General features: G+C 42.2%; 1 protein-coding gene across 1 annotated transcript in view; it reads left to right on the top strand.

Moving 5' to 3' along the window:
- TMEM43 (transmembrane protein 43) overlaps positions 1–24,298 on the top strand; it is a 59,557-nt gene extending 35,259 nt beyond the window's left edge. Inside the window, exons 4-12 of the mRNA XM_078661715.1 lie at positions 1,141–1,235; positions 5,239–5,288; positions 7,395–7,464; positions 15,013–15,083; positions 16,721–16,842; positions 17,584–17,658; positions 17,756–17,857; positions 19,951–20,068; positions 21,226–24,298. Coding sequence (XP_078517841.1) covers positions 1,141–1,235; positions 5,239–5,288; positions 7,395–7,464; positions 15,013–15,083; positions 16,721–16,842; positions 17,584–17,658; positions 17,756–17,857; positions 19,951–20,068; positions 21,226–21,428 — 906 coding nt within the window. The 3' untranslated portion in view covers positions 21,429–24,298. The remainder of the gene's footprint in view (positions 1–1,140; positions 1,236–5,238; positions 5,289–7,394; positions 7,465–15,012; positions 15,084–16,720; positions 16,843–17,583; positions 17,659–17,755; positions 17,858–19,950; positions 20,069–21,225) is intronic.
- The last annotated feature ends 304 nt before the right edge of the window (positions 24,299–24,602 follow it).

Genomic DNA, 24,602 nt, shown 5'->3' with positions numbered 1-24,602 from the left:
ACTTCCATCTCAATGAACCACTTGTACTTCGCTCATTCTTCCCGAACCCCAGTACTGTGGCTGAAAGGTCCCTCCATTCTTTAGACCTCAAGAGATGTTTAAAATTCTATCTGGACAAAACAAAAAATTTCAGAAAAACAAATCAACTTTTCATTGCCTTCAGCAGACCTAGAAAGGGCATGCCACTCTCTAAGCAAAGCATTTCCCGATGGATATCTGCGGCAATTGCCTTTTGCCATGACAAAGCCGGACGTCCATTACATTCCACAGTCCGAGCGCATTCCACGAGAGCTGTGTCCACATCGGCAGCACTATTCGCTGGAGTACCGATTCTGGACATTTGCAGAGCGGCGACCTGGAAATCGCCGCATACATTTACCAGGCACTACTGCCTGGATACAGAACTGATGCAGGATGCAGCTGTGGGCCAGGCTGTACTTCGCCATCTATTCCAGTGAGATGAGGCTTCCTTCTTCCCACCGTCCTGCAATGGTATGCACATTTATTTACTTATTCCTTGTGTTACTGATGGTATATAGTCGTATGATATGTTTTATCTCAGATTAATTCTTATGTTCCATCGCAAATGTGCATAATGTATTGCTTGCTATTCTGATTCAGGCATGTGAATCTATGAAAGACACCCATAATACTGGATAAGGAATGCGTTACTTACCTGTAACAGCAGTTATCCAGTATTGGTGTCTTTCATAGATTCACATGCAACCCTCCCACCTCCCCAGGAAGTACTCATCTCTCACTCCAGAACATTCACTACGTCTACCTAGCTTAGTGCGTACGAAAATCTGAGAGACTGAGGCTCCTGGCAGGAAGGTTCTAGAGGGAGGTGGTAGCTGATTGGCTACCTTCAGGAATTTGGTCCTTTTTACAAAAGGACATAGATAGGCTACTAAGGCAAGGCCTTTAGGCCTACTTCTCTCTATGTATGTCTATAGGACATTACTTTTATATTACCGGGGCTCCCATCTCGACGACGGGGATGATTCAGGCATGTGAATCTATGAAAGACACCAATACTGGATAACTGATGTTACAGGTAAGTAACGCATTCCGTTTCAAGCGGTAGATTTGTTCCCCTGCCCTTGAGATTGCTGACACTTTTCTGTTTTCTTTGTACAGCCCCTTGTTGATCCAAATTATGGGATATCTATCGCATGTGTTAAGTTGAAGCGCCGGGTGGAAATGTATCAGTGGATAGAGCAAGAAGACTCCAAGTAAGTTATGAAAGCTTTTGAAGTTATTGTTTCTGATTTGGCTTCAATTCTAGCAAATGCAGAAATTATCCATGTCCTTTAGAAGCAGTAGCTGGACTCAATAAGGCTAGTAACGTGTCACTAAAGTTCTGGCTGGTTGTAAGACCACCTGAAGTTCCAAAAACTATAAAACCAGAAGCTGAAACCTCAGTGGAGGAAGTCCTGGTCTCATTAAAAGAGAAGGTTTCAAATATACCCTAAATACATTGCACAAAAATCTTCAGTTGACGTAACTTCTGTACAAGTTGAGCTCTTCAGTGAAAACGAATTACTCATCTGTAACTTGTCAACTTCTTCATGGAGACCATGGTGCAAATTGATGCAGAGAATGGTGTGCCACAGCTATTACTTCGACAAACATTTGAATGTGTTCCTCATGTGAAGTGTACAGGGCTACTTGGAACAGCAGGAGGTTGGGGGTGTAGTATCAGGGGAAATGCGACATTTGCACACTTGTATGTTAAGGTCTGCAATGTTGTACTATGTACAGCAAAAGAGAAGGGTACTCCCTCATAACATTTAACATAACCCGTCTAAAAATAACCTTTCCAATTATTATTTAAAAAAATAAATACTTCGGAAAAGGAGCACTTCTCAAACTGTTTGTTCCCAAAATATATTGTATTGACGACAAGGTGAAAATTGTAAAAAAAAATTGTAATAATAATTATCCATGCCTTCAGAAGCTATAATGCAACCTAGTGTATATTTTAACAAGCAAGTGAAATGCACAGATCAATTCTCTGTTTAATCCTGCTCTATTCACTCCTTCCTTTTGGGAAGCACATGTTCCCCAAATATTTAGAGAGGCCTCTTTCTCCATTTAACTAAAACGTGCCAAGTTGTCATGTATATAATCCGTTTGCAGTTAAATTAAGAATTACAGTTCAGTTCCTCTACGCCCTTCAGAACTCCTTCGACGACATTCCCGCTACTTATTTCAGAGAAATCGAGAGTCTGCAAAGACAATTGATTTGGGACGGGCGCCCACGTATAGCCCTTGCGAAACTTACTATCCCTTGGTATGACGGGGGCATGGCGCTCCCCGACATCAAGAGATACTACTGGGCTGCCCAGCTATCGGCCATTAATCACGCGATGTACTTGCCGGGTCGCGATCCGGCTTTTGAGATGGATAGGCTCCAGTTGCCGGGTGGGGACTTTAATAGAGCGCTATACTCTAGATCAGCCGGGAGCCATCTTGTGGGTCCGTCCAGGGCTGCGGTCAAAGTGTGGCGTGCTGCGAATGTGAGTTTGGGGTGGGAGAATCGACTGACGCTGGCGACTCCGCTTTATGCTTCTGAACGTTTGGGATGTCTCTGGTCTACTAAGGGTTTTGAACGCTGGGATGTGATTGGGATTTGTAAGGTGGGTGACGTTTGTGTGAATGGTCGCGTGAAGTCATTCCAGGCCCTTAAGGCGGAATACGACTTGAGTGATAGAGAGTTTTTCCGGTATCTGCAAGTCCGGCATGCCTTGGCCTCGGTTTTGACTCCTGATGTGCCCCTACCCGAGTCTTCCCCCCTTGAAGATCGTATACTAGATGGACACTTGCCCGACAGCACTATCTCGCTCATCTACAAGAAACTGATTCATAATCGTGCGGATTTGTTGGTCCGACTCCGGGAGATGTGGGTCGGTGATGGATTGGAACTGGATGACGAGGACTGGCAGTCGGCACTCTCCTCCCCAAAGGAGGTTGCCATTCCCGCCCGTCTTCGTTTGGTGCAACTTAAGATCCTCCACCGGGTGTATGTGACCGGTCCGCGTCTAGTCGTGATGGGTTTTTCCCCAGATGGTTTGTGTAAGCGTGGCTGTGGGATGAGCGCTACTTTTTTGCACATACTTTGGGAGTGTCCTGTGGTGGCGGCCTATTGGGTGGATGTGCTTGCGATAATGACTGTAGTGACGGGTGTTGCCTTGCGACCTGAGGCCCGACGATGCCTGCTGAATGTGTGGGAACCCTCCGATTATTCTGTGGCCCAGACTAGATGGGCGACCCTGGGTTACATGGTCGCGAAGCGTGACATTGTGCAACTCTGGGGCGCATCCCGACCTCCTGACGTTTCGGTGTGGGAGGACAACATGGACTGGTCCATGTTCCGAGAGAAGACAGTCTACGTGGCTAGGGGCAGGCCAGGGGCGTGGACGAAAATTTGGGGTCAATGGAATGCATACCGTGGAGAAATTTGTACCCCTCCCTTGGTTGCCACCTCCGATGTTACCCTGTCTCCCTAGGCCGACATTCCCGTAATCTTTCACTCTGTTCTAGGATCTTCCTGTCCTCCCTGCTCCCCCACCCCCTCACGGCCTTCCCGAATCTCATTGATTTACGTCTGTTCCCCTGCTTAGTGACCTTCCCCGCTGCTTTTTGGGCTGACTTGATTATTGCACTCGCCTTGTTTTTTGTGTTCGTTCATTTTATGTTTTATATAGAAAATTGTTGTATCCGGTTCTCTGTCTGGAGCAATTTCATTCTATGATTTGGCCTGGTCTCGGAAATATTGTTTCATTCATGTGTACTGCTATGTGACTTAGCGGCCAGCCCGTGTGGTTGTGGGCCCATCCTTGTATTTTATATGATTGCTCAATAAAAAAAATTTAACTAAAAAAAAAAAAAAAAAAAAAAAAGAATTACAGTTCATCTTGCAATCTCCCTCACAAATTCATGGTGATGGTGACAATAAGTATCTGAGGATTTACAAAATGTATTCTACATTCCTTTACAGGATAAGTTGCGGAGTACAGAAAACATACAGCGCTTTGTAGCCAAATTATCCCAATTTTTAACTGTCCATTTACCTTCATGAACACTTGACCACAACCATTGGAGGGACACAACGAAGGTGCTGTTCGTGTTCCTCCAGTAATGGTAGTTATGGCCTTGCATTGTTATGCACGCATTTGATGAGCACATTCTGCCCTGTTTTTGAAAGCTGGAAATTCTAGCTTCCATTTTTCCTTCCCTTCAAACCTTGTTCAGCCACTCCACTTTTTAATAAAAATTGTCAGCACAATTAGCAATATGCGCTAGGAAATTATTTTGGGTGATCCCACTAAACGTTCTACTGGTCCTACATCACTACAAGCTTTAAGTACTTACTGGCATCCCAAACCTAGTTTTATTAGAGGAACTCAACCAGTGTCTTGATAAAGGCCTTGTTTTTGGGTGAAGAACATGTTATTTGAGCTGTAAACTATCTTGGATTTGATGTTGAGAAATGGGCACTAAAATTATATGAATGAATAAAGCAAAACATAAGGAACAGATGATTGTAGCTGTATTGTTGTTCCACTAATAAAAAATGATTTATCTTGGATTATGTGTGCAGCCGTATCGCTAACATTGGGTCTGAACACCATTTTAAGCCCTTAGGAAAAAAATAATCTGGATATAATGGTGGTTACAGTTTTTGCCCATTAAATCTGTTTACATAAGTTTGATATTGTGCACTTTTTTCACACAACTAGACCATTCTGATGAAAATGTGAGGGTTGCATGTCTTATCACTGCTCCTAGCTCTTTTCTGACTCCCATGGATAACAGCTTTGCAATGATTAGTGACTCATTTTACAATATAGTACTGATGTAGTCCCATAGGTGGCCATGGAGAAGATTATACTTCTCTACTCCTGAGTTGTGATCCCTGTAAAAATGAAAGTAAACTCCTGAGTGACGGCAATAATGCAGGACCTTATCATGTTGACTGATGCACTATGTGCATGATGACTCTTGTTTCTGGTGTCCAATTCATTTTTCTGCCCCAAATTATGTGTCAACTACTAGTCATACTCCTAAGTTCTCACATATGAGACATCAATTAAATGTTCTGCTTTCTAATCTACAACATGTGGTAATCTGGCAGACGATGTGGCTGCTTTAGAGGCAAACCAAAATGCGGGGTTACTAGTAAAATGTGCCGGTCTCCTTTTTAAAATTGTTAACCTGAATACTTTTTTGTAGGGAGTATGAAGAAAATGGAGAAATAAAAAAAGAAACCAGATATTCATATAGTAAGTACTTCTGTATACAATGTGTTCATAACGAACTGTTACAGAAATGGCAACTGCTTACACAATAGCCCAGTGGGTTGCAGGAGTTTGCATTCCACTGACTTCTCTGTCTCATGTTAATATATTTGATTTTAGTCCTCCGCGCCAGAGAGCCTAGAGAACCCTCTCTCGGGGCGTGTTTTGGAGAAGAGTCCTAGAAAATGTTTCAACCTCTGTGGTACTTGGAACAGACCTGAATGCTGTGGCATGGCGTCACCCTGGGAGCATACAAGCAGACGCATGCCACATATGTACTGGGTACAAAAGACAATGGTCCTAAACCTAGTTCAGACAAGATTTTAATAAAAAAATTCTATTTGGCATAATAATACATTTCTGAGCTTCAGAGAACAGATTTATAGGCTCACAGTACTCAACACATTATTCACAAAATATAGGAAAAGAGTGCAACACAAACTGACCTCGTCCAACATGTATTTATTCTCATATCAATTGGCGAGCAGATGTCAAAAAATATTTTTGACAAATAAGAGCTTTATTTAAAAGATTAGAGGTTGCTCCAGGGTAAAGTGCAAATAAGGAAGGGTGTTCAAGTCTAAAGGGTGGTGAAAGGAATTCAATTAGGTGACAAGGAAAATTTGTGTACATTCAGTATTGCGGACTGGTTGTAAATTTATTTATTTATTTAATAACATTTCTAAAGCGCAATCAATGGCCCTAGGGCGTCCTACTAGGCCTTGCCACATTCACAGTAAGTATGTTCTGTTTTATAAACAATTCACAGTTACATAGAGTATTATTCTCATGTTGCAGGATGGAGGTGTATCTGGGGTCCAAGCCTATTGTGGGGCGTTGACGTTTCGACCCGTCTTATGGCTGTGTGGGTAATTTAATCCTCGGCTTTGCGGGTCTTCATCAGGACTGGGGTGTGCGGGGTGGCAACCTGGGTGGGTGAGTGATCTGGTCGCAACCCGCCACGCTGTGCGGGATATAGCAGCCTATATATGGCAATGTATTCCAGTCTTCAAAAAATCGGGGGTTCAGCCTGTTAATGCACCTGAACACGAGCTTGATCACACTCATAAGATTATATCCAAGGAGTTGGTAGAGGTAACTTCTACCACAGAGGCGGCATACAGACACATCCCGTTGCAGCGCGACTCAAGCCCTTAATTGAATTTAAACACGGCTGAAACGTCCCTTTACACTTGAGCACCCTTCCTTATTTGCACGTTCCCCCTGAGGCAACCTCTAATCTTTTTACTAAAGCTCTTATTTGTCACAAAAAAAATTGGGACATCTGCTCGCCAATTGATATGAGAACAAATACATGTTGGACGAGGTCAGTTTGTGTTGCACTCTTTTCCTATATTTTGTGAATAATGTATTGAGTACTGTGAGCCTATAAATCTGTTCTCTGAAGCTCAGAAATGTATTGATATGCCAAATAGGAATGTTGTATTCAAATCTTGTCTGAACTAGGTTTAGGACCATTGTCTTGTGTACCAAATTGTACCCAGGTCCACGACCACTATCGGGTGACCCCATTTTTTAAATGGCCACATATGTTTTAGCGCAGTCCTGATTGCTGCTTCCACCCTTAAATTTAAACCCTAGGCTGGGGTATAGAGTGCTGTTTCCTGCCAGACTCTTCCCAGCATCTTTTTCTGGTAATGTTTTGTTTCTTGCTTGCCGTGAGAAGTGTTTCTTTTTTACCTCTGTCCTCCACTGTACATGATAACAAGACACTGCAAGTCAGTTTGATAATTTTTATGTGACCCACAGTGAATGAGTTGAACTAATAAATACAGCGGTTTAGTGAAATGTGAAGCGTTTCCTCTTGAAAGAAGTGTATATTCTTGAGGATGGGACACATACTTGTTTTGTAATTCAATTTTATTCCAGGTAGATTTTCAATAAATTTGGTTTATTTATGAGGTTACAAGTTTTGATGGTTTGAGTCAATGAGAATATCACTCTGAATTGAACTCTGACAATTTAAGACGGTTTGGTCTTAAGATATCCATGTTCTGCTGATATCTACTTTGGATGTTCGCTTTCCTCCTTTTCTTCATTTTTAATTGTTGCCTTGTGCAATATTTTCAGATACCGAGTGGAGATCTGAAGTTGTGAGCAGCAGGCACTTCGATCGGGAGATTGCACACCAGAACCCAAGGTAAGCGGGTGCCACCTCCATGCCTGTGCTTTGGCCTCAGCAGGACCAACATTTTGAATCTGTACTTTAAGATGTGAGGGCAACTCACTGTTGTTCTCCATATTGGATGGGGAAATTATATGGCAACACCTATGTTTATCTTAGATCAGGATATACTCCCAGTCAGTAGCTGATCTGAGTAAGGTGCCAGTTGGTAAAACCTATTCAGCTTGTCTGGCATCAGATTAGTATGTATCTGGATCAGCTTAGAAAGCCAATTTACTACTAAGGTCGAACATATTAAAATGGTCTGTAAGACATAGGCATAGATGACCGGTTTTAAATGGTACTTGGATAGCGTGCTAAAGAGAATACAGAGTGTTGCATAGAACCGCAAATTCAATAGTAATTAATTAAATATCTGGTTGAAAGCAAACATTTCCTGTTTAAACAAAAATCAAGCTGTGCTATGTGTTATTTTGTAAAAAGATGGGCTGTGTTGTAAGTAAGTGCCTCTACAGATGTATAAATATGCATAAATTTAGCAGTTGTAGTTGTGCTCTTCTAGGCCCTGGTACTGATCAGTGCGTCTGCTGTGGAAAGCATAGAGTTGGGTGCTGCGATTCACAGAAGCTGGCATATGCTACGTTTTAGTTTTCCCCACTCTGTTTGCAGTATCATCCAGTTTGCGCGATCATCTAATCCCCTCTCTGAATCACACCTTATTCCGCAACCTTTCCATAATAAAGACCTAGTCCAGGGTCAACAATTTACGAAACTCAAGGAAGAGACTAGTGGCTCAGACAGATATTTAGTATCCTGTTGGGTCCATCAACATTACATTTGACTGACTGCTGGAAATAATAGAGCAGCCTGTAAAATAGCAAGGGAGTTCCAAGTGTTTGATGAGGTTTTGCTTTTCGCTATTAGGTGTAGACACCATTTATTGGCAAAATGCAAAACTGGCAAGTGTGCCCTTTTTACCTGACATGTGCTCCGTCTGGGAAGTAGCTTTTAGAGTAGATTTCATGCTCCAAACTATGAAAGATTCCTGTGTTCAGGCTACCTTCACTTCCCTGCTGGGATGGTCCACAGAGAGGTGAGATAACCACAGTGATCTGATTGGCTCCAGCCAAACACATGGCTTACCAACCTGTGATCCTCTTCTTCTTGGCATCTATAAGAAATGGATAGTTCAGAATATTATGGAGCCATCCAAATTCCTTAACCCCTTCGCTTATGACGAGCTCAGCTCGTCATGAGGCCCAGTGGAGCTGGACTCGTCATAACTGCCACAGAATGCCCACGCGGGGCTAATTCCCCCTCCTGTGCGGGCATTCCACGGGAGTGGGCGGAGTCGTGACGAGCTCAGCTCGTCATGAGCACAGCTCTACTGTGCAGCATGACCAGCTGGGCTCGTCACGAGCACCGCGATGCCGCACGCGGCCCCTCCAACCCCTCGTACCGCGGGGGGGGAGTTAGCCCCACTGCAAAGGTGTTAAGGGAAAAACGCAGTGCCCGAGAAAAGCAAAACGAGAAGTCATGATATCAGAATGGGTAGGCCTAGAACAGGTGTACTCACAAACTTTCTGTCGAAGGACAAAATTACGGTGTGGTTTGTAGCCGAGGGCCGCACCAGTGGGGCTGGTGTTAGTTTGGGGCGGGGCTAGAGAAAAAAATCTAAATCTTTTCAAAACAAATTAAAGCGGTACTGTAACCTTGTAAGGACTAAGTGACACTTTCTCGCCAGCAAAATCATGCTAAATGAAGCCTACAAATATCAGAGAATACGTACGATTTCATTTACAGTCCTGTTTAGCATCACAAATGGGGATTTGCAGACTATTAAAACAGCAACAAATAGCGTTTTTCTTGTGGAAATGTGGCAGCCCTACTGTCAGGCGTGTGTGTAAGTGTGCACCCACATTAGCCCCGACCCTATGTACATTGCGCGAGGTGAGGGCAGGTTTACTCGCAAGTTGTTGACACATTCAGCACCAACATTCTAATTAAAAAAATCAGGCTCACAAATGTGAAATATCAGGTGTGAGGAGTTTCTGGGACCCTGTAACAAGGGCAGAGCACAGCAAAATGCATCCTTTGCAACGCCATCAGTGCTGCGCCCCTCCACAAGTACCGCCTTCAAACAAACACACAGAGTTCTTTTTGATAGGCAGCAGCGAGTTGGGCTTCAGCTGAGCTCACCTGCTAAAAATTGTACGGCGTACGCACAATAACACAGAGCTGAGCAGAGCACAACACAGCACCAGCAGTTACACTGACTGTGTGAGTACTGTACACAGTCAGTGACAGGGTGTGGCTGTACTGTATGCAGTGCGGCTCGGGGTGGGTAAATCCCGAGTTGGCACTGCCTGGAGAATTTAAACATATTTAAGGCTTGAAGCGCCCTTCGCGAGACCATCACTGGGAACAGTGTAAAGGCTGCGGCCGACCTCCCGGGCCAAAGGCTCTGTTCACTGTACAGCGCACATCCTACCACTCGGCCGTGCAGAACTCGGAGCCCGGCCCCCACAAAGCAGAGTCTCTCAGAGTCCATGCTGCTGCAACCGGCAACGTTTGCTGACACTCTCTAAAATAACAAAAAAAACACTGGTACAATGCTTGCAAGGTCCGCGGGCCGCCATGGTCAGCATGCCGGGCCGCTGGCGGGCCGTACTATAAGTACCAGAAATTCACAAACCCCTTGTCAAGGGTTCAGAGACCTAGTTGGTGTGTATGGTTACTGTCAATTATGTCAGTGTGTATCCATTATAAGAAAGAAAAATTTCTTTCTAGAGTCCCCTCACTCACCGGGGTTTCCCCACGGTGACATGCTTCATCATTGGGGCCATCCCAGTTCTCTACGAAAAGGGGCGTGCTGCGACTCGCGAACTACGCAGGAGCACTTCTTAGTGAAATGACTGTGTGGTGTAAAGTGTAGTGATGGTGGAGTGGAAGTGTGATTAAAAATACCGTGCTAGTGGGCCTAACCAATTTATTCTGCTCCTAGTTTGGTATAACTTAAAATGGGGTAAACACTGTATTCTAACCTTTAATTTGGGCTAGATCAGTGTTATGGTCGACATGTTTCAAGCTCCCCAAGCTTTTCATCAGGACCATACAGGGTCCAGCCCTGTATTTGCCACTCCTGTATTTCAATGAATAAAAATACTAATAGTCATGCTATGCGCTGTAAATGATTAAACATGCGTTTTGTACTTCCAATTTTATCCTACTTGTATTCATGTGTAAGTGCTAAGTTACACTTCATGGTCTCAGGCGAGGTGCTAAGTGTAACTTAGAATAAATTATAAATTATAAGAGAAATTTTTCTTTCTTATAATGGATACACACTGACATAATTGACAGTAACCATACACACCAACTAGGTCTCTGAACCCTTGACAAGGGGTTTGTGAATTTCTGATTCTGACTGGAGGCCGACCTAGTTTGGGTTAAACTCCTTTTCTCCCCCTTTTTTGTCGTACTATAAGTACCACAGGCCTAGAATCACTGGAAAAATCATAGAATAAATGTGGTAAAGGACAAATATTAAACTAATTATAACAACCTTTACACTGTGAAACAATGTGACAGAATGAAGATAGGCAAAGCGCTGAATTTATCACCAAAATTTCCAAGGAATGGAGTGACAAAATACACCTGCTTTTCGCTTTCTCTGGAGCCTTGGCGTTACTGAAGGCTGCAGATCTTTTTCAGCTGCTTTGGTATTTCCAGGTATGCGCGAAGTTGGCACATGTGCAATGCAGAGTGTTTAATTCCTCATTTGTGTAGTCCATACAAGGAGGAAATGCCATGGCCCCCCTGCCAGGGTGCACAGGAGAGAAAATGGAAAGTCCCATGTACACCAGAACAATCTCAAGGGGTAGAGGGGGAGGGGAATAGGTAAAGCAGCCCCCCACTCAAACAGTATTCAAACAATTGGAGCCTCGCCTAAATGCAACTGCATCCATATAAAAGACCAAAATGATAGGGACTGCTTGTCAGTAATACTCCCCGGGATATGTCTAATAACATAAGTCCTTAGGTCAAGATGCGTACTTCTCCAATATAAAATCACACAGGACCACATACAGTTTACCCAGGAAAAGGTGTGAAAAATAGAGCGAGTACCTCACAGTAGAACAACCCGAGGGGGTTCCCGGTTAGCAATTGCCGGTATACCCACTTCTCATCATTGGCCACTCTCTCTATGTGAAAAGACAAACGTGCACTAGATAGAATAATAGTGCGGACGTGAGAATAGTAGTGAAAAACACAAATAGTGACAGACGTATCAACACTGACACCAAATTGTAGTGTCCAGAAACACATAAACAGACCCCTAACCATCCACAAAAAGATAATTGTGTAGCAGGGCTTTGCTTGCTTTACCGTTGTATTCTGACGCAGCAAACCCCACCTGTTTAAAAATGGTTACTGGTATACCATGGTGATTTATATCTTCAAGCCGACATGTTTCATCGCTCCACGTTTCAGCGATTTCATCAGGGCATAAGAGGGGTTATCTATTCTCAGTCTTTTCAGAAAAGTGTGGACCTGTGTGAGGAAATAAAACATAGAGAGGCTCAAAGCGCCGTTCATGCCCCTCCCATTGGGGGCACATCCGATGCAGCATGTGTTGGCACACAGTTGAGACATATTTACCTTGAGGGCGCTACGTCAGCACGTACCAGCACCACTCTTTAGGACACTGTGCCAAATGTTCACGTGTCCAAATTGTGACCGGAAATAGACGTAGCCACCTGTGTATATATGAAAAAAGACTGAGCGTAAGATGGAACATCACTCGATAGAATGCTAATGAAAGGCTGGTAGGAAATTGTTAGTAAAAACTATACCATCCCCACTCCACAGCGTTGCAACACACTGCGCTCTATATTGGGTGGTTCAAAACCTTCCATTTAGATAGATCCAGCATGCTTCTCCCAAGTGCAAAAAGCCAAATAAAAGCATATGCGGCAGGGATTGTGTTGTTAACTAGGTCCCCCAATCCAAAATGCACAGCTTTTGCTCTTTCTGAATGCATATAAATAACATGATCACATGGCTCACGATCATATCTTGGTCCCATTGTAAATTCGGACACGCAGTCACTGTCCCTCTGAATCATTCGGAGTTAATGCAAAGGTCCCTCAAATACACTCGTTCCACCTCTGACACATTCTTACTGTTGCCGAGTCCCTCCGGCACGTCCGACGATCCTCGCGCTGGATCTGGGCGCGGAACAGGAAGTAGCCGGGGGGGGTAAACGTAACTCCGCCCCACACGTCACGCGGCGCGGCCATCTTAGAATGGGCTGGAGCTACCTCTATGTTTATGCCCTAATGGTTTAGAGGACCCAATGTGACCCACACCTTCTCAATGTTTAAATCAAGCAATCCAGATATTCGTGCCCTATTAAGTTGTAGCACACATATTGGATCCAAGCTGCAGCTACACTAATAGTTTGGAGGACCTAATGCACGGCACACATCCTAGTTACTCCACTCGAACGGAGTGGATATAAGTACCCTGTAAAATTACAGCACGCGTGTCGGGTAAAAGCTGTCCATACACCAACTGAATACCTGCATCAATACCCTAGTAGGTGTACATATTTTTTGAGTGTCCGAAATAAACAAGGGGGATACAGTTATGCATGTCATTGGTAAAAAAGGTGTGCACCGCAAGACCACCAACCGGGGGGCGAGGGGGGGGGCGGGGTTGGTTGTGGAACTGGGACCCGCAGAGAGATGCATATGTGCATCGACAATGTAAGGGAAGTCGACACCCAGCCCTCAGTCTTTCTGTAGTGTGGGGGCTGATATGCTCAGAACCTAGCAGATATCAAAGTGGAAAAGGAGGTGCATAACAGAGCCCTATTATCGCCTGCTCACTTTATTCCACTCAATATTTTCATTAAGTCCCTCCTGATCCGCCTTCTCCAAGATGCACACTAGTCACCAACTTATAATCCACCGCAGTGATGTCAACATCAAGATATACCGCCGACATGTTGCTGATGGTCCAGGTAAAGCGAAGGCTGGGGTCCACTTGGTTCAACCATTGTAAACATTTGTTGAGCCGGTCCTCTGTACCTGTCCAGATACAGAGGACATCATCAATATAACGTCTCCACAGAGAGATGTTCTCTCTGTATGGGTTGGACTCATGGAGGACCACATTCTTCTCAACCTGGCCCACGTAAATGCAGGCCAGGCTGGGAGCAAATGTGGCCCCCATGGAAGTACCAGAGGTCTGCAGATACAATTGTCCCCGATATTCCCCCAAAAAATTTGTGAGCGCCAACTCAATGCATTGCATAACGAACGTTTGAGGTGTATCATAAAACCACTCCATCGACCCCAGGGCCCGCGCTGCTGCCAATGGGAGGGGCATGAACGGCGCTTTGAGCCTCTCTGTTTTATTTCCTCACAGGTCCACACTTTTCTGAAAAGACTGAGAATAGATAACCCCTCTTATGCCCTAATGAAATCGCTGAAACGTGGAGCGATGAAACATGTCGGCTTGAGGATATAAATCACCATGGTATACAAGTAACCATTTTTAAACAGGTGGGGTTTGCTGCGTCAGAATAAAACGGTAAAGCAAGCAAAGCCCTGCTACACAATTATCTTTTTGTGGTTGGTTAGGGGTCTGTTTATGTGTTTCTGTACACTACAATTTGTTGTCAGTGTTGATACGTCTGTCACTATTTGTGTTTTTCACTACTATTCTCACGTCTGCACTATTATTCTATCTAGTGCACGTTTGTCTTTTCACATAGAGAGCGTGGCCAATGATGAGAAGTGGGTATACCGGCAATTGCTAACCGGGAACCCCCTCGGGTTGTTCTACCGTGAGGTACTCTCTCTATTTTTCACACCTTTTCCTGGGTGAACTGTATGTGGTCCTGTGTGATTTTATATTGGAGAAGTACACATCTTGACCTGAGGACTTATGTTATTAGACCTATCCCGGGGAGTATTACTGACAAGCAGTCCCTATCATTTTGGTCTTTTATATGGATGCAGTTGCATTTAGGTGAGGCTCCAATTGTTTGAATACCATGTACACCATCACCTGACGGGGGAGCAGTCTCCGGCTCCAGGTTACTGTTCGAAAAAACATTAGGGATGCTCATGCAGAACTTCGCTGTCATTGCCTCAGCATATGGTACCTGCACACGTGCCCTTGAGTGTGGCCCCGAAAGCCCCGGGCAAAGAGTCCGGGTCATTGGTAGACGTCTCGTAATAGGTTCTTGAGGACCGGGTCCATGCCTGGTTTTCAGGGTAGCCACATAGAATAAACATATAGGCAACAAATCTAAATTGAAATGATTAAAATACTGTTTAGCCTGCAAATCTGATTGGGATTCCAGCCCCTTGGGATAGACAGCCCTGATATTTAGCTTTAGCCCAAGATTCAGAAAACACACTGTCTAAAAGTAAATACAATACAATACATTTTATGTATTAAAGAGCTCTGGTGTGTGAACGCCTTTTGCAAATGTAAAGTAACCCAAAGTAAACAAATAATAATTTACATTTCTCCTTTCTTGTGCAGTGCAATGGCTGTTGAGTCTCTTACTGCTGTAGCATCAGATGTCCAAGTTGGAAGGTTCCATCTTTCTAAAGGTGAGTTTGCATAGATGCTAGAAACTATTCCCCCATTCCACACTTTTTCAGAGACATGCATTTAGTGCACTAGTCTTTTTGCTCTTTAAACCCGCAAAATGATTATTTCTGGTTAGGTTACATTAAACCTTCATTGAATTCACCCGTTCTACTTCTACATTCAGCGCGCTTGGTACATTCTAAACAGGACCAGGGTATATGGGTGCGGTGTTCTTTTTCATAATCCAGGCAGGGCCTTAGTTATCTGTACACCTAAAATGGTGATGTACTTTGTGTCTAGAGTTTTTGATAAATTGCCCTCTGTTATCACTCAGTTGTGTTTTTATGTTTGTATATGCATTTTATACATGCTTCTCTCTATATGTTAGATTGTATGGTCATTAATTGGTTCCTTGTATTAAGGTTGGTTCTAAAAACAGGTAATGGGGATTAAAAAAGACTGATTTTAAGATGTAACAGTAAAAGAGTCTGAAAAAACAATATGTATATCTATATCAGTTTAAAAAAAATAAATGAAGCGCACACATTTCTAAAATGACATGTTCGCAAACAAATTGTTTGTTCGCAATAAATTATCCTATACAAAAAAATAAACAGTTTCAAACAAAAACAAAAAAAAACTAACAAAATAACTGTAACTCCATGTTGGATCAATTACCGGAAGTGGTTGTACCTTTGAATCACAATTCTGAGCACTTAAAAGAAAACCTACTTTTACCTTTTAGTAAGATTCTTTGGAAAGCAGCATCCCTTCCGATCCAAAAATACGTCCTAAAGAACGTCCGAAAATCCAAGGAATATAATCTGGCCAAACACAATAACCAGGATTATTTCAAGGTGTGAAATCCTCGGATTCGTATATTTAAATTTCTGCTCCACCAGAGTGTAGTCTTGCTGCAGAACCTTCTAAAATATAATTCCATGAATGTTTAAAATACTTTAAAAAGCAATTCTACATTTATTAAAGAATTGTCTTAAATGTTATATTTTAAACAGATGTGCATAATTCGGGGTCATATGGAAATTTTATTGAACAACGTGTTTACAACTGTTAAAAAGATATTAATGTAACTTAAAATTCCATAAACCGTTTTCAGTCTATAGGGCTGATTTAAATTTTGGCGCACAGAGAATACTTAGTTGAGATTAAAGAGGACATTGCCCACACCATTTCGAGAGACGTCTACCCGCCAAATCGGAGTAGTCCAGCCCCTCTGACAACTCAACGCTGGCAGAAACCCTCCTCACGGTGGAAGTTTGTTTTTGAAAAATGACAAACTAATGATCCTCCACACCATTAGTTTCCTCCCATATTGTGGGGGAGGCTATTTATTATTATTATTTTTGTCCCAGGCGGTGACGGACAGCAAAAACAAGCCATAAGACTGGCCACTCTAAATTGGGTGGGCGGTCGGTCGTTGGCTAATCTGTGACCTTCACAATTGTATAATTTACACCGTCTTGATGTATATATGTTCTCACACTACTTTTATAAACTATGCCATGATACGGAGCCATTAGAAACTCAAAACGTCGGAAGTAAAGAAAGTCTGTCCCAGAAGAAGCAAGAGCTTTTTAGTGATGAACCACTGTCCTCGTTCTATTTTCTTTTTAACTTTTTGATTTCATTTTCTCAGGTCTCATTGACCAGATTGACAACTTCAAACTGTTGAGCCTGGGCAAAATGCAGGCTCCTAATTCCTACGCCACCATAGACGGGGATTTCTTTTACCACAGCTCGAACCCACGCAGCCCTGAAGTAAGTCATAAGATACCAAAAAGCCTAAAGATGGTTGGTACTGGAGTCGTAGTCTTGCATTTTTTATCCCAGTCCCTGAGATACTCACTAGTAATCCAATTACGGTTGACCGCGCACTCATTGTAAAGATTTGTGGTTAACCGTCAAATCCTGGCATGTCAACTTATCTATTCATCCTTCTGAGGTCGATGAAGATTATCATAAATACTCCTATATATATATTTGGGAAGTGATGGGGGCTTGGAATCCATATGAATAAGGATAGAAGCTTGTGAAAGAAATGTGGTTGGTGTCATTACCTGTGAAGGTTTGAACTTTCCAGTTTTGACAGCGTAAAGTGGAAGGGTTGCAGAGTTATTGGAACTGGAGGGGACTGGGCGCAAACATACCCTCATTATGAGCACTCTCAATACAGAATCTAAGCTTCCACTTGGTTAATTTTGTATAAAAGGGGTATCCAGCCTCTTACTTTAATTGATCTTGGTGTTTCCATTCTGAAAACATTACAATTCCAGGGGAGAGCATTTTGTATCTTAACTGGCATTAGTGAAAATAAGAATCCAGGAACCCCAAGTGAAAGAAAACTACTTGGGAATCCAGCAAGTGCTTCCTGTGGTCCTTAATTTAACAAAGGGCTTCCTTGTTCCATGTAGGAAGAAGTCTAATGTTCAGTAGAAGGTAGGATTGATCTCTAGTGGCTCCCTCCTTTTAATTTGTCTTTCCATCCTTTTTAATTTACAGGTAGGAAATTTGCGGATTTCCTTCCACTATGCAGGCTTGAGTGACAGTGAATCCCCTCTAGGACCAGCTGACGTGGTAATGTCTGAACACCAAAAATTATTCTTTAATAATTGGACGATATGGTCTACTTAAAAAAAATAAAAAAAAATCCCTTTACTTTGTTTTGTTGAAGATTACAGTGATCGGCCGCCAGAGAGGAGATAAGGTTGGCGCCTTTCAGACTAAATCCGGAGATGTTCTGGAACTCCTGCATTTTAATGCTCTCTCGGCTGAGGTAACATATGACTCCGATCTAAGCATCTTATCCACAACGTATTGTCGAAATGTCCACAAATGCCGATGTAGGTCTCCTAACTGAGATATGTCTACAAATCAGTCACTATCTTCTCTTGAGTGTGTCAAGAAATTGCATTCTCTCAAGATGAGATGTCCAATTCCTCGTATCCAGCTTTTTAAGGGTCAGGTACTTTCAGTTAAATTTTGTTTACACCACAGATACAAGTCTCTGTACCCCTTTAATGAGCTCCACTGGTTCAAGGCTATCTACACAGCTAAAGTGTGACATGTGTTAAAGGCTGTCTTATCAAGTGGTGTGTTCTATAAACGTAGATCACAATAGTATATTTCACAGATATAGGTCTACATACACAGATAATGTTTTGTACACCTCAATCTCTGTGTGCTGGTGTACTGTCTCTTTTATACAAAGCCACCTTTAAAAGTAAGATCAAATATATGCTGCTCATATACTGTGTCCCTTGTGCAAGGCCATCTGCACGGGTAATTCTTCACACAAATTAAATGCTCTCTGTGTGTTCCACTGATGCAAGGCTCTCTGCTTTTACACAGTGTGCCCTGCAGAGGCAAGAGATAGTGTTTAACATATGCCCATTTATTTCATGCGTTTCACAAGGTCAAGGTTCTCTGTTAAAATATTAGGTCTCAAAGAGGTAACTTTATAGGTGCACAAGGACAAGATCCATGCCTGGTTTTTAGGGTATTCACATAGGATAAATATACAGGCAACAAATCTAAATGGAATGAATTAACATACTGCTTAGCCTGCAAATCTGGGATGTATTCAGCCCTCTAGCTTTGGTCCCTGATTCACAAAGCACATTGTTTAAAAGTCATAGCTGTAATCCTACAGGATTAAACTTCCCATTTGGAACACATTTTCTTACTTTTTAGAGATTTACAAAGGATCTACACAAGACTGGAAAATCTATGGCCCGTATAAATTTACTTTAGTTACATTCACTCATTTTGATGCATGTGAAAATATGATGTAAATTTGCTCTGCATCAATAAAAATATTTTGCTGTTGGAGGAACTTTTCCTTTACAATACTATTTAAAAATCTGGTTGGTTCGGTCTATTTTTAAACCAGAAAATGCACTTACACATCCCTTTCCCGGAAGCAGATTTGTGTTCATTTCTAGGGTAGAGCGCTTCCCAAATTTGAATTGAATTGAAATGTAAGCATTTGTGAGTGTTAACCTACATTTCTAAGGGTGGTCCACTAGGGCCCACAATGCATCCTCCAAGATTAACCTTACAATGTGCTAATTATGCAATACTGCAGATGTTTGGCCTTTGGTAGTGCCACCATATATACTCATTTTCTCAATCAGGAATGAGGCTTTTCCTTAATACAGTGCTTATTTTGCACACCCACAGTTATTATGGGTGCACAACATCCATTGTGAATTGGACCTATAGTGTCCCTTATGTGCAAGGCTCTCTATCGGGGGGGGGGGGCTTTATGTAGAGCACAGGGTATTTGGTCAGATGTTGTGTTCCACAGAAGAAAGGCTTTAAGCTCAGGTAGTGCTCTCTTAGATGCAAGGCTTTCTTCTTGTGTAAGATTTCACACAGTTAGGAGGCCTTGTACTTATTTAATTGTTTATAGTTCACTCTATGCAAGTGCAGGTCTGTATGCATCTATTAGTGTTTAACTCCACAAAGATTAAAACCTCTCTGCTATTTTAAGGTGACATTCAGGTCAAAGATATCTGCTCAGATAGGGTTTCCCACACCTCTAAAGCTCCTTGCTCAGGTAGGATCTCATGCAAATCTAAGGTTCTCTGTTCAGGTAGTGTGCCCCACAGATCTGTGGCCCTCTTTTCGAATAACACACCTCGCAGATCTCTTCTCGGAGTTTTGCCCACCGATCTAAGGCTTACTGCTCAGGTTGTATCTACCCAGATGTAAGCCGTCTGGCTCGTTGATGTTTTCCAGGTTCATATAGTACCTTCATGGATAGTAAGGTATAAGGTATTTCCAATGACCCATACTATTTTGTGTTTGTGGATTTGGAAAGGTCTCCACTTTCTTTTTCTCAAATTGTTTCTCTTCTTCCCCTAGGAAGTGTTCCAGAAGGAGCATCAAAGCAACACAATTAAAACCTGGGCTCTCCGAGCTGGCGGTTGGCTGCTGATGTTCGTGGGCATCAGTCTCATGACCAAAATTGTTTACACTTTGGGTAGGTTTACAGAAACAAACTTTGTATGTTTGGTTGTTTTTTAACAAAGTACAAGTCTCGAGTTACATAGCATGAGCATGCTTCCGCACGCTCTAGCGTGTTTTGAAAGAGGCAAGGAGTAAGAAGGAGAATGGAAGAGAGAAGATGAGAGATTGAAAATTAATGATAAAAGTGAGCCCTGTATGCCATCGTCTGATAGAAGACCGCCATTGCTGATATTGTTAATGATATACCAATGTAAATTTAGACTCTCTTGTATGTTTTATTTCAAATATCAAGCGTGCTACATATCACTAGTGTTCCTTGCGTTGGCATCAAGCTTGATTCAGATCCTTAATTTGCTCCCTCTTGGATCTATTCTTGTAGAGCATGGACAGAGGAAATTGGGGCAATCTAAGAGAAACCCCTATACTAACATCCCCCAAGAAAGAACTAATTTCATAAATCTTGAAGGAGAGAGTACTGATCATAGGCCTACACAAGGAGTACACGAAGGCCCTTGACTTTACCTACTGCAAGGGACTGAGGCAACACTATCTCAAAGTGTAATCCTATGTCTATCCCAGACATCGAATCAATGATATCGCATTCCCTTCCCACTTCTTTTAGGACATCAGAGATGATAATATCACATGACCTGCAATCCAATTGAATATTTTCTGTATTAAACAATCTTCTCAAAAGTCAAGACGGCAGTATTTTATTTTTTATAAACCGTGATTGACAATAGGCCAACCACATTCTGTGATGAAGTAAGCAATAACTGATGGTCTACTCAATCAAAGAGACAGCAAGCCAGGTGCATGCAGAAGCATAGGGTACCAGTTGATACCCCAAATGAGCCTCCAGTGATCTATGGTCTTCTTTATGTTGATGTACATCCTTGTTGTATTTTACACAGGCATATAGCAATGTTTTGACTCTGCTTCAGTAAACCTAATTAACCTATCCTTTTTTAAGTAGAGGCTGTACACTACATTTATTGAAAACTTTTATTTTTACCCAGGGTTTGCCAGTTTTAGTACTAAAACTGTCAAGGCCGCACCTGTGCAGAAGTGATATCTAAGTAAAACATGTTTGCTGGGCATTTGTCTTCCATTGTATCTTGTAACAGAAAATATTTCTGACTGATACCTCTTCTTTGTATTGTTTTTCAGTGGACTGGTTACCTCTGGTTCGCGATCTCGTCAATCTTGGACTCAACATCTTTGCTGTGTGTGTGGCCACCAGCCTGTCCCTGCTGACCATTTCCTTCGGCTGGCTCTATTACCGGCCACTCTGGGCCCTGCTGCTTGGGGTCCTGGCTGCCATCCCAATTGTGATTGCCAAAACTCGTGCCCCACCCAAAAAGCATCAATGATCCCATTTCAAACTCCTGCTGAGAATCCATTGTCCATGCTGGCGATGTTCCATCCTGGTGATATGCGGAGGCAAAATTTATGTATTGGAAAATCTAGGCTACCAGAAAAGTTGGTTTGGCAGCAGGTGGTAGCTAGCTACAACTATTGCCCATGCTAGACGAAAAGAAATTATTTGTTTTGTAACAGTGACATGAAAAAAATAATACCCTCTGCTGTGATCTTTCGGCATGTTGGAATAATGTTTAGTGTGTAGACCGTCTTTACGAGTGGCCCATTCGCAAGGATTGGCATGACAAGTTTAGCTGTAATTAGTACATCACCCGCAATTTCCTTCTAGTAAATCAAATCTGCCACCATTTAATCAGTGGCAGATGCCTAATAAATACCAGCACGTGCAGATATTGCTGCAGATGGTAAATGGGCAGAAGTCGCGTTAGCAGAACGCTATCGGACCCGATAAGTACCAATCCCCGGGGATCATTTTCTATTGGGCCGATAAATACCTCTTCCACACCCTGGCTATTCCTATTCAGTGCCGTTGGGGATGATCAAGGCAATAAAATGCACACATTTTAGTCATTTAGCCGCATCGCTGTGACTGAGGCTCAAAAATTGCTTTATGTGGTACACATTAGCACATACTACCACTGTCTTGTGCTGTCCTGTGGAGGAGGCACAACAACAGTGTACTTATGCCAAACTGAGTCTTCCTGACAATCCTACAGTTCTCGAAGTGGAGAAAGCTACTTGAGGAGCATTGGAACCGTAAGCGACTGAGCATCTTATATTTTCATTCAGTAAATTAGCTTTCCAGATGTTGCGAAAACCAACATAGATTTTGTTGTTTGTCCAATGTAGTAGTACATTGGCTCAGTGCTCCATATTTTGCAAGAAATATGTGGGTGACCCAAAGCTCACCATACACTTCGTGGAAGATGCAGAAATCCCTGTCGCTCTATGCATCTGTTTTCAGCAGCTGTAGGTGATCTGCAATGTAGAGCAGAAAGAGTATGGTCCTCTAGCAAGCAGGATGCTTCTGTATTGTGAAATCCAAACCAGTCTAGTGTTTTTCCTACATCAGACCGTGTATCCGAGTTTAGCTTTAGCCAGGTCACCTAGTGTTAGGCTAATGATTATTGTGTTCAGGAAAGGAGAACCTGAGCTACAAATTTTGGATTAGCACTAGTTTACCTCTAAGTAAGAAGTGAAGGGGACTGGCAGGCCTCAGCCATGCTCCTGTTCCACTAAATAAGCTGTTCAGTGACAATGCTAAAGCCAAAATACATGACTTACTGGCTTTGCCAATGCTCATTTACACTTGTGCCTTTCTTTGGAGTAGCTTTCAAAATGAACTAAGTTGTACGGTACGATTTGTGTTTCTCTCTCCTCTTTTTATATTCTAAGAACTCCAGCCTTTTGCTGTGCCTGTGTTGCTGGCCACATACTATCCGGTGGATTTATCAGTAGTACAATCACTGTTTGTTTTGTCAGCATTGGAACTGCTGAAATTCAATATTTAAGGAAGCTTTTGTTTTTTATACCAAAGATCTGTTTTTTTTCATCCAAAATGCAGTACCCACCCCTCTCTATAGGTGATTTTTTTTCAAGTTGTTGCTCCGTCCTATTTAGACCCCATTTCATGTTGCAAACATTTTAGAAACGAATTTACGTTGATTCTGTTTCTTCACAGTATATGTAGGATATACTGGTTTTATTTTGTAAAAAGGGGGAAAAGGGAAATATGCTTCAGGATATGAAAGGTCATACCATCGAATGATTATCTGATTTTTAATTCACATCTGGAACATTGGGAGATTATTGGGCAATGATTGCAACAAAAAAAAAATGCAAATCTAAGGTTCAATGGGTGAAGTTTACAAAGAAATGTATAAATCTACCACTGGTGGGCGATTGGCTATGATTTGTCTGTTTCCACCATATTGGGTCATCCACAAATTGTTCAATATGCATGCATAATATCTATGAAAACTGTAGGTTTTCAAGCATACTCCCAGTTGTCCAGGGATACTTCTTTCAACTTCTCTTTCTCCAAGACAAAAATATTTTCGCTCTGAAATAGCTGCTTCCGTTACACCTGCATGAAATATGGAGGTGGATGGTTTCTCGCCATGGAAAAGAACTTACTTTCCAAAATAGTGCATGTGAAACTAAATCGAATGTGTTTGCGGGTACCCACAAACTTGCATGTGTGGTTGTTCGCCACATTTGTCATTACCATTCACTAGAACACTCCCATTCCAGCCTACAACAGGATCAGGCAATTTTCTCCACCAGATTATATTTGCGACACGTAATTTCAATTTGCATAAAAATAAAACTTTGTTAATCGGGGCCATTAGACATCATCTGGCATTGGAAGTGAATTTAGTGGTCCCATAACCAAAAGCACTGATACCATTCCAAAGCTTGTTGACATAAACCCATATTTCAATTTGCGGTTTTCAATTCAGATAAAGTATAATAAAAACCCCTCCTCTCCGGATAAGGTGCATTCAGAAATCAATCTTTTTTGCATGTTTATGAATTGTTAGCAATTTCATTCGAGCTTACTGGAGTAGGGCACTCGGCTTCACTAAGATGAGTTCTTAAAAAGCACACTCTCCTATGCAGTAAATGTCAAGTACATTAATTTTTTGTATCTGGATTAAAAAACTGTGTGCCGTGTGATAATCCTTTGTTCAAGAAAAGTGTAGAATACCACTTCTGAGTTTTGTTATACACTCCAGTTTTTCTATGCATATATATTTTTTTATAGCTAATAAATATTGTCTACCAGGTACACTTGAAAATGTGGGTTAAAGACGTGCTATTTTTATTAAAACTGAAATAAACATTTTCAACTAAAAAACTGTTGCCGTGAATTGATTTTTAGTAGTTTGCATTTGAAAATTGTGCTAGACAGGGGATTAAACAAAAGAAATGGATTTTGCAACCACGTTGGAAATATGAATCTGGTGCCAAAGCTTCACTAGCCAGTCATAAGTTTCAAAATGTAACATTGTGTATGGCTGTTTCTTGCTACTAGCCTCTCATAAGTAGTGTATGGACCATCTTGTACTTCCTTCCCCAGATTCCAATTCACAAGGAGTGACTTACTGTGTTATCTGAGTAGTGGTTAGCCTTACCTTGCTTAGAGACACATTGCAATATGG

Source organism: Lissotriton helveticus, chromosome 9, assembly GCF_964261635.1.
Source record: "Lissotriton helveticus chromosome 9, aLisHel1.1, whole genome shotgun sequence".
NCBI classification, from domain to species: domain Eukaryota; kingdom Metazoa; phylum Chordata; class Amphibia; order Caudata; family Salamandridae; genus Lissotriton; species Lissotriton helveticus.
The sequence above is the reverse complement of the archived record's forward strand: the minus strand, read 5'-3'. Positions and strand labels throughout refer to the sequence as shown.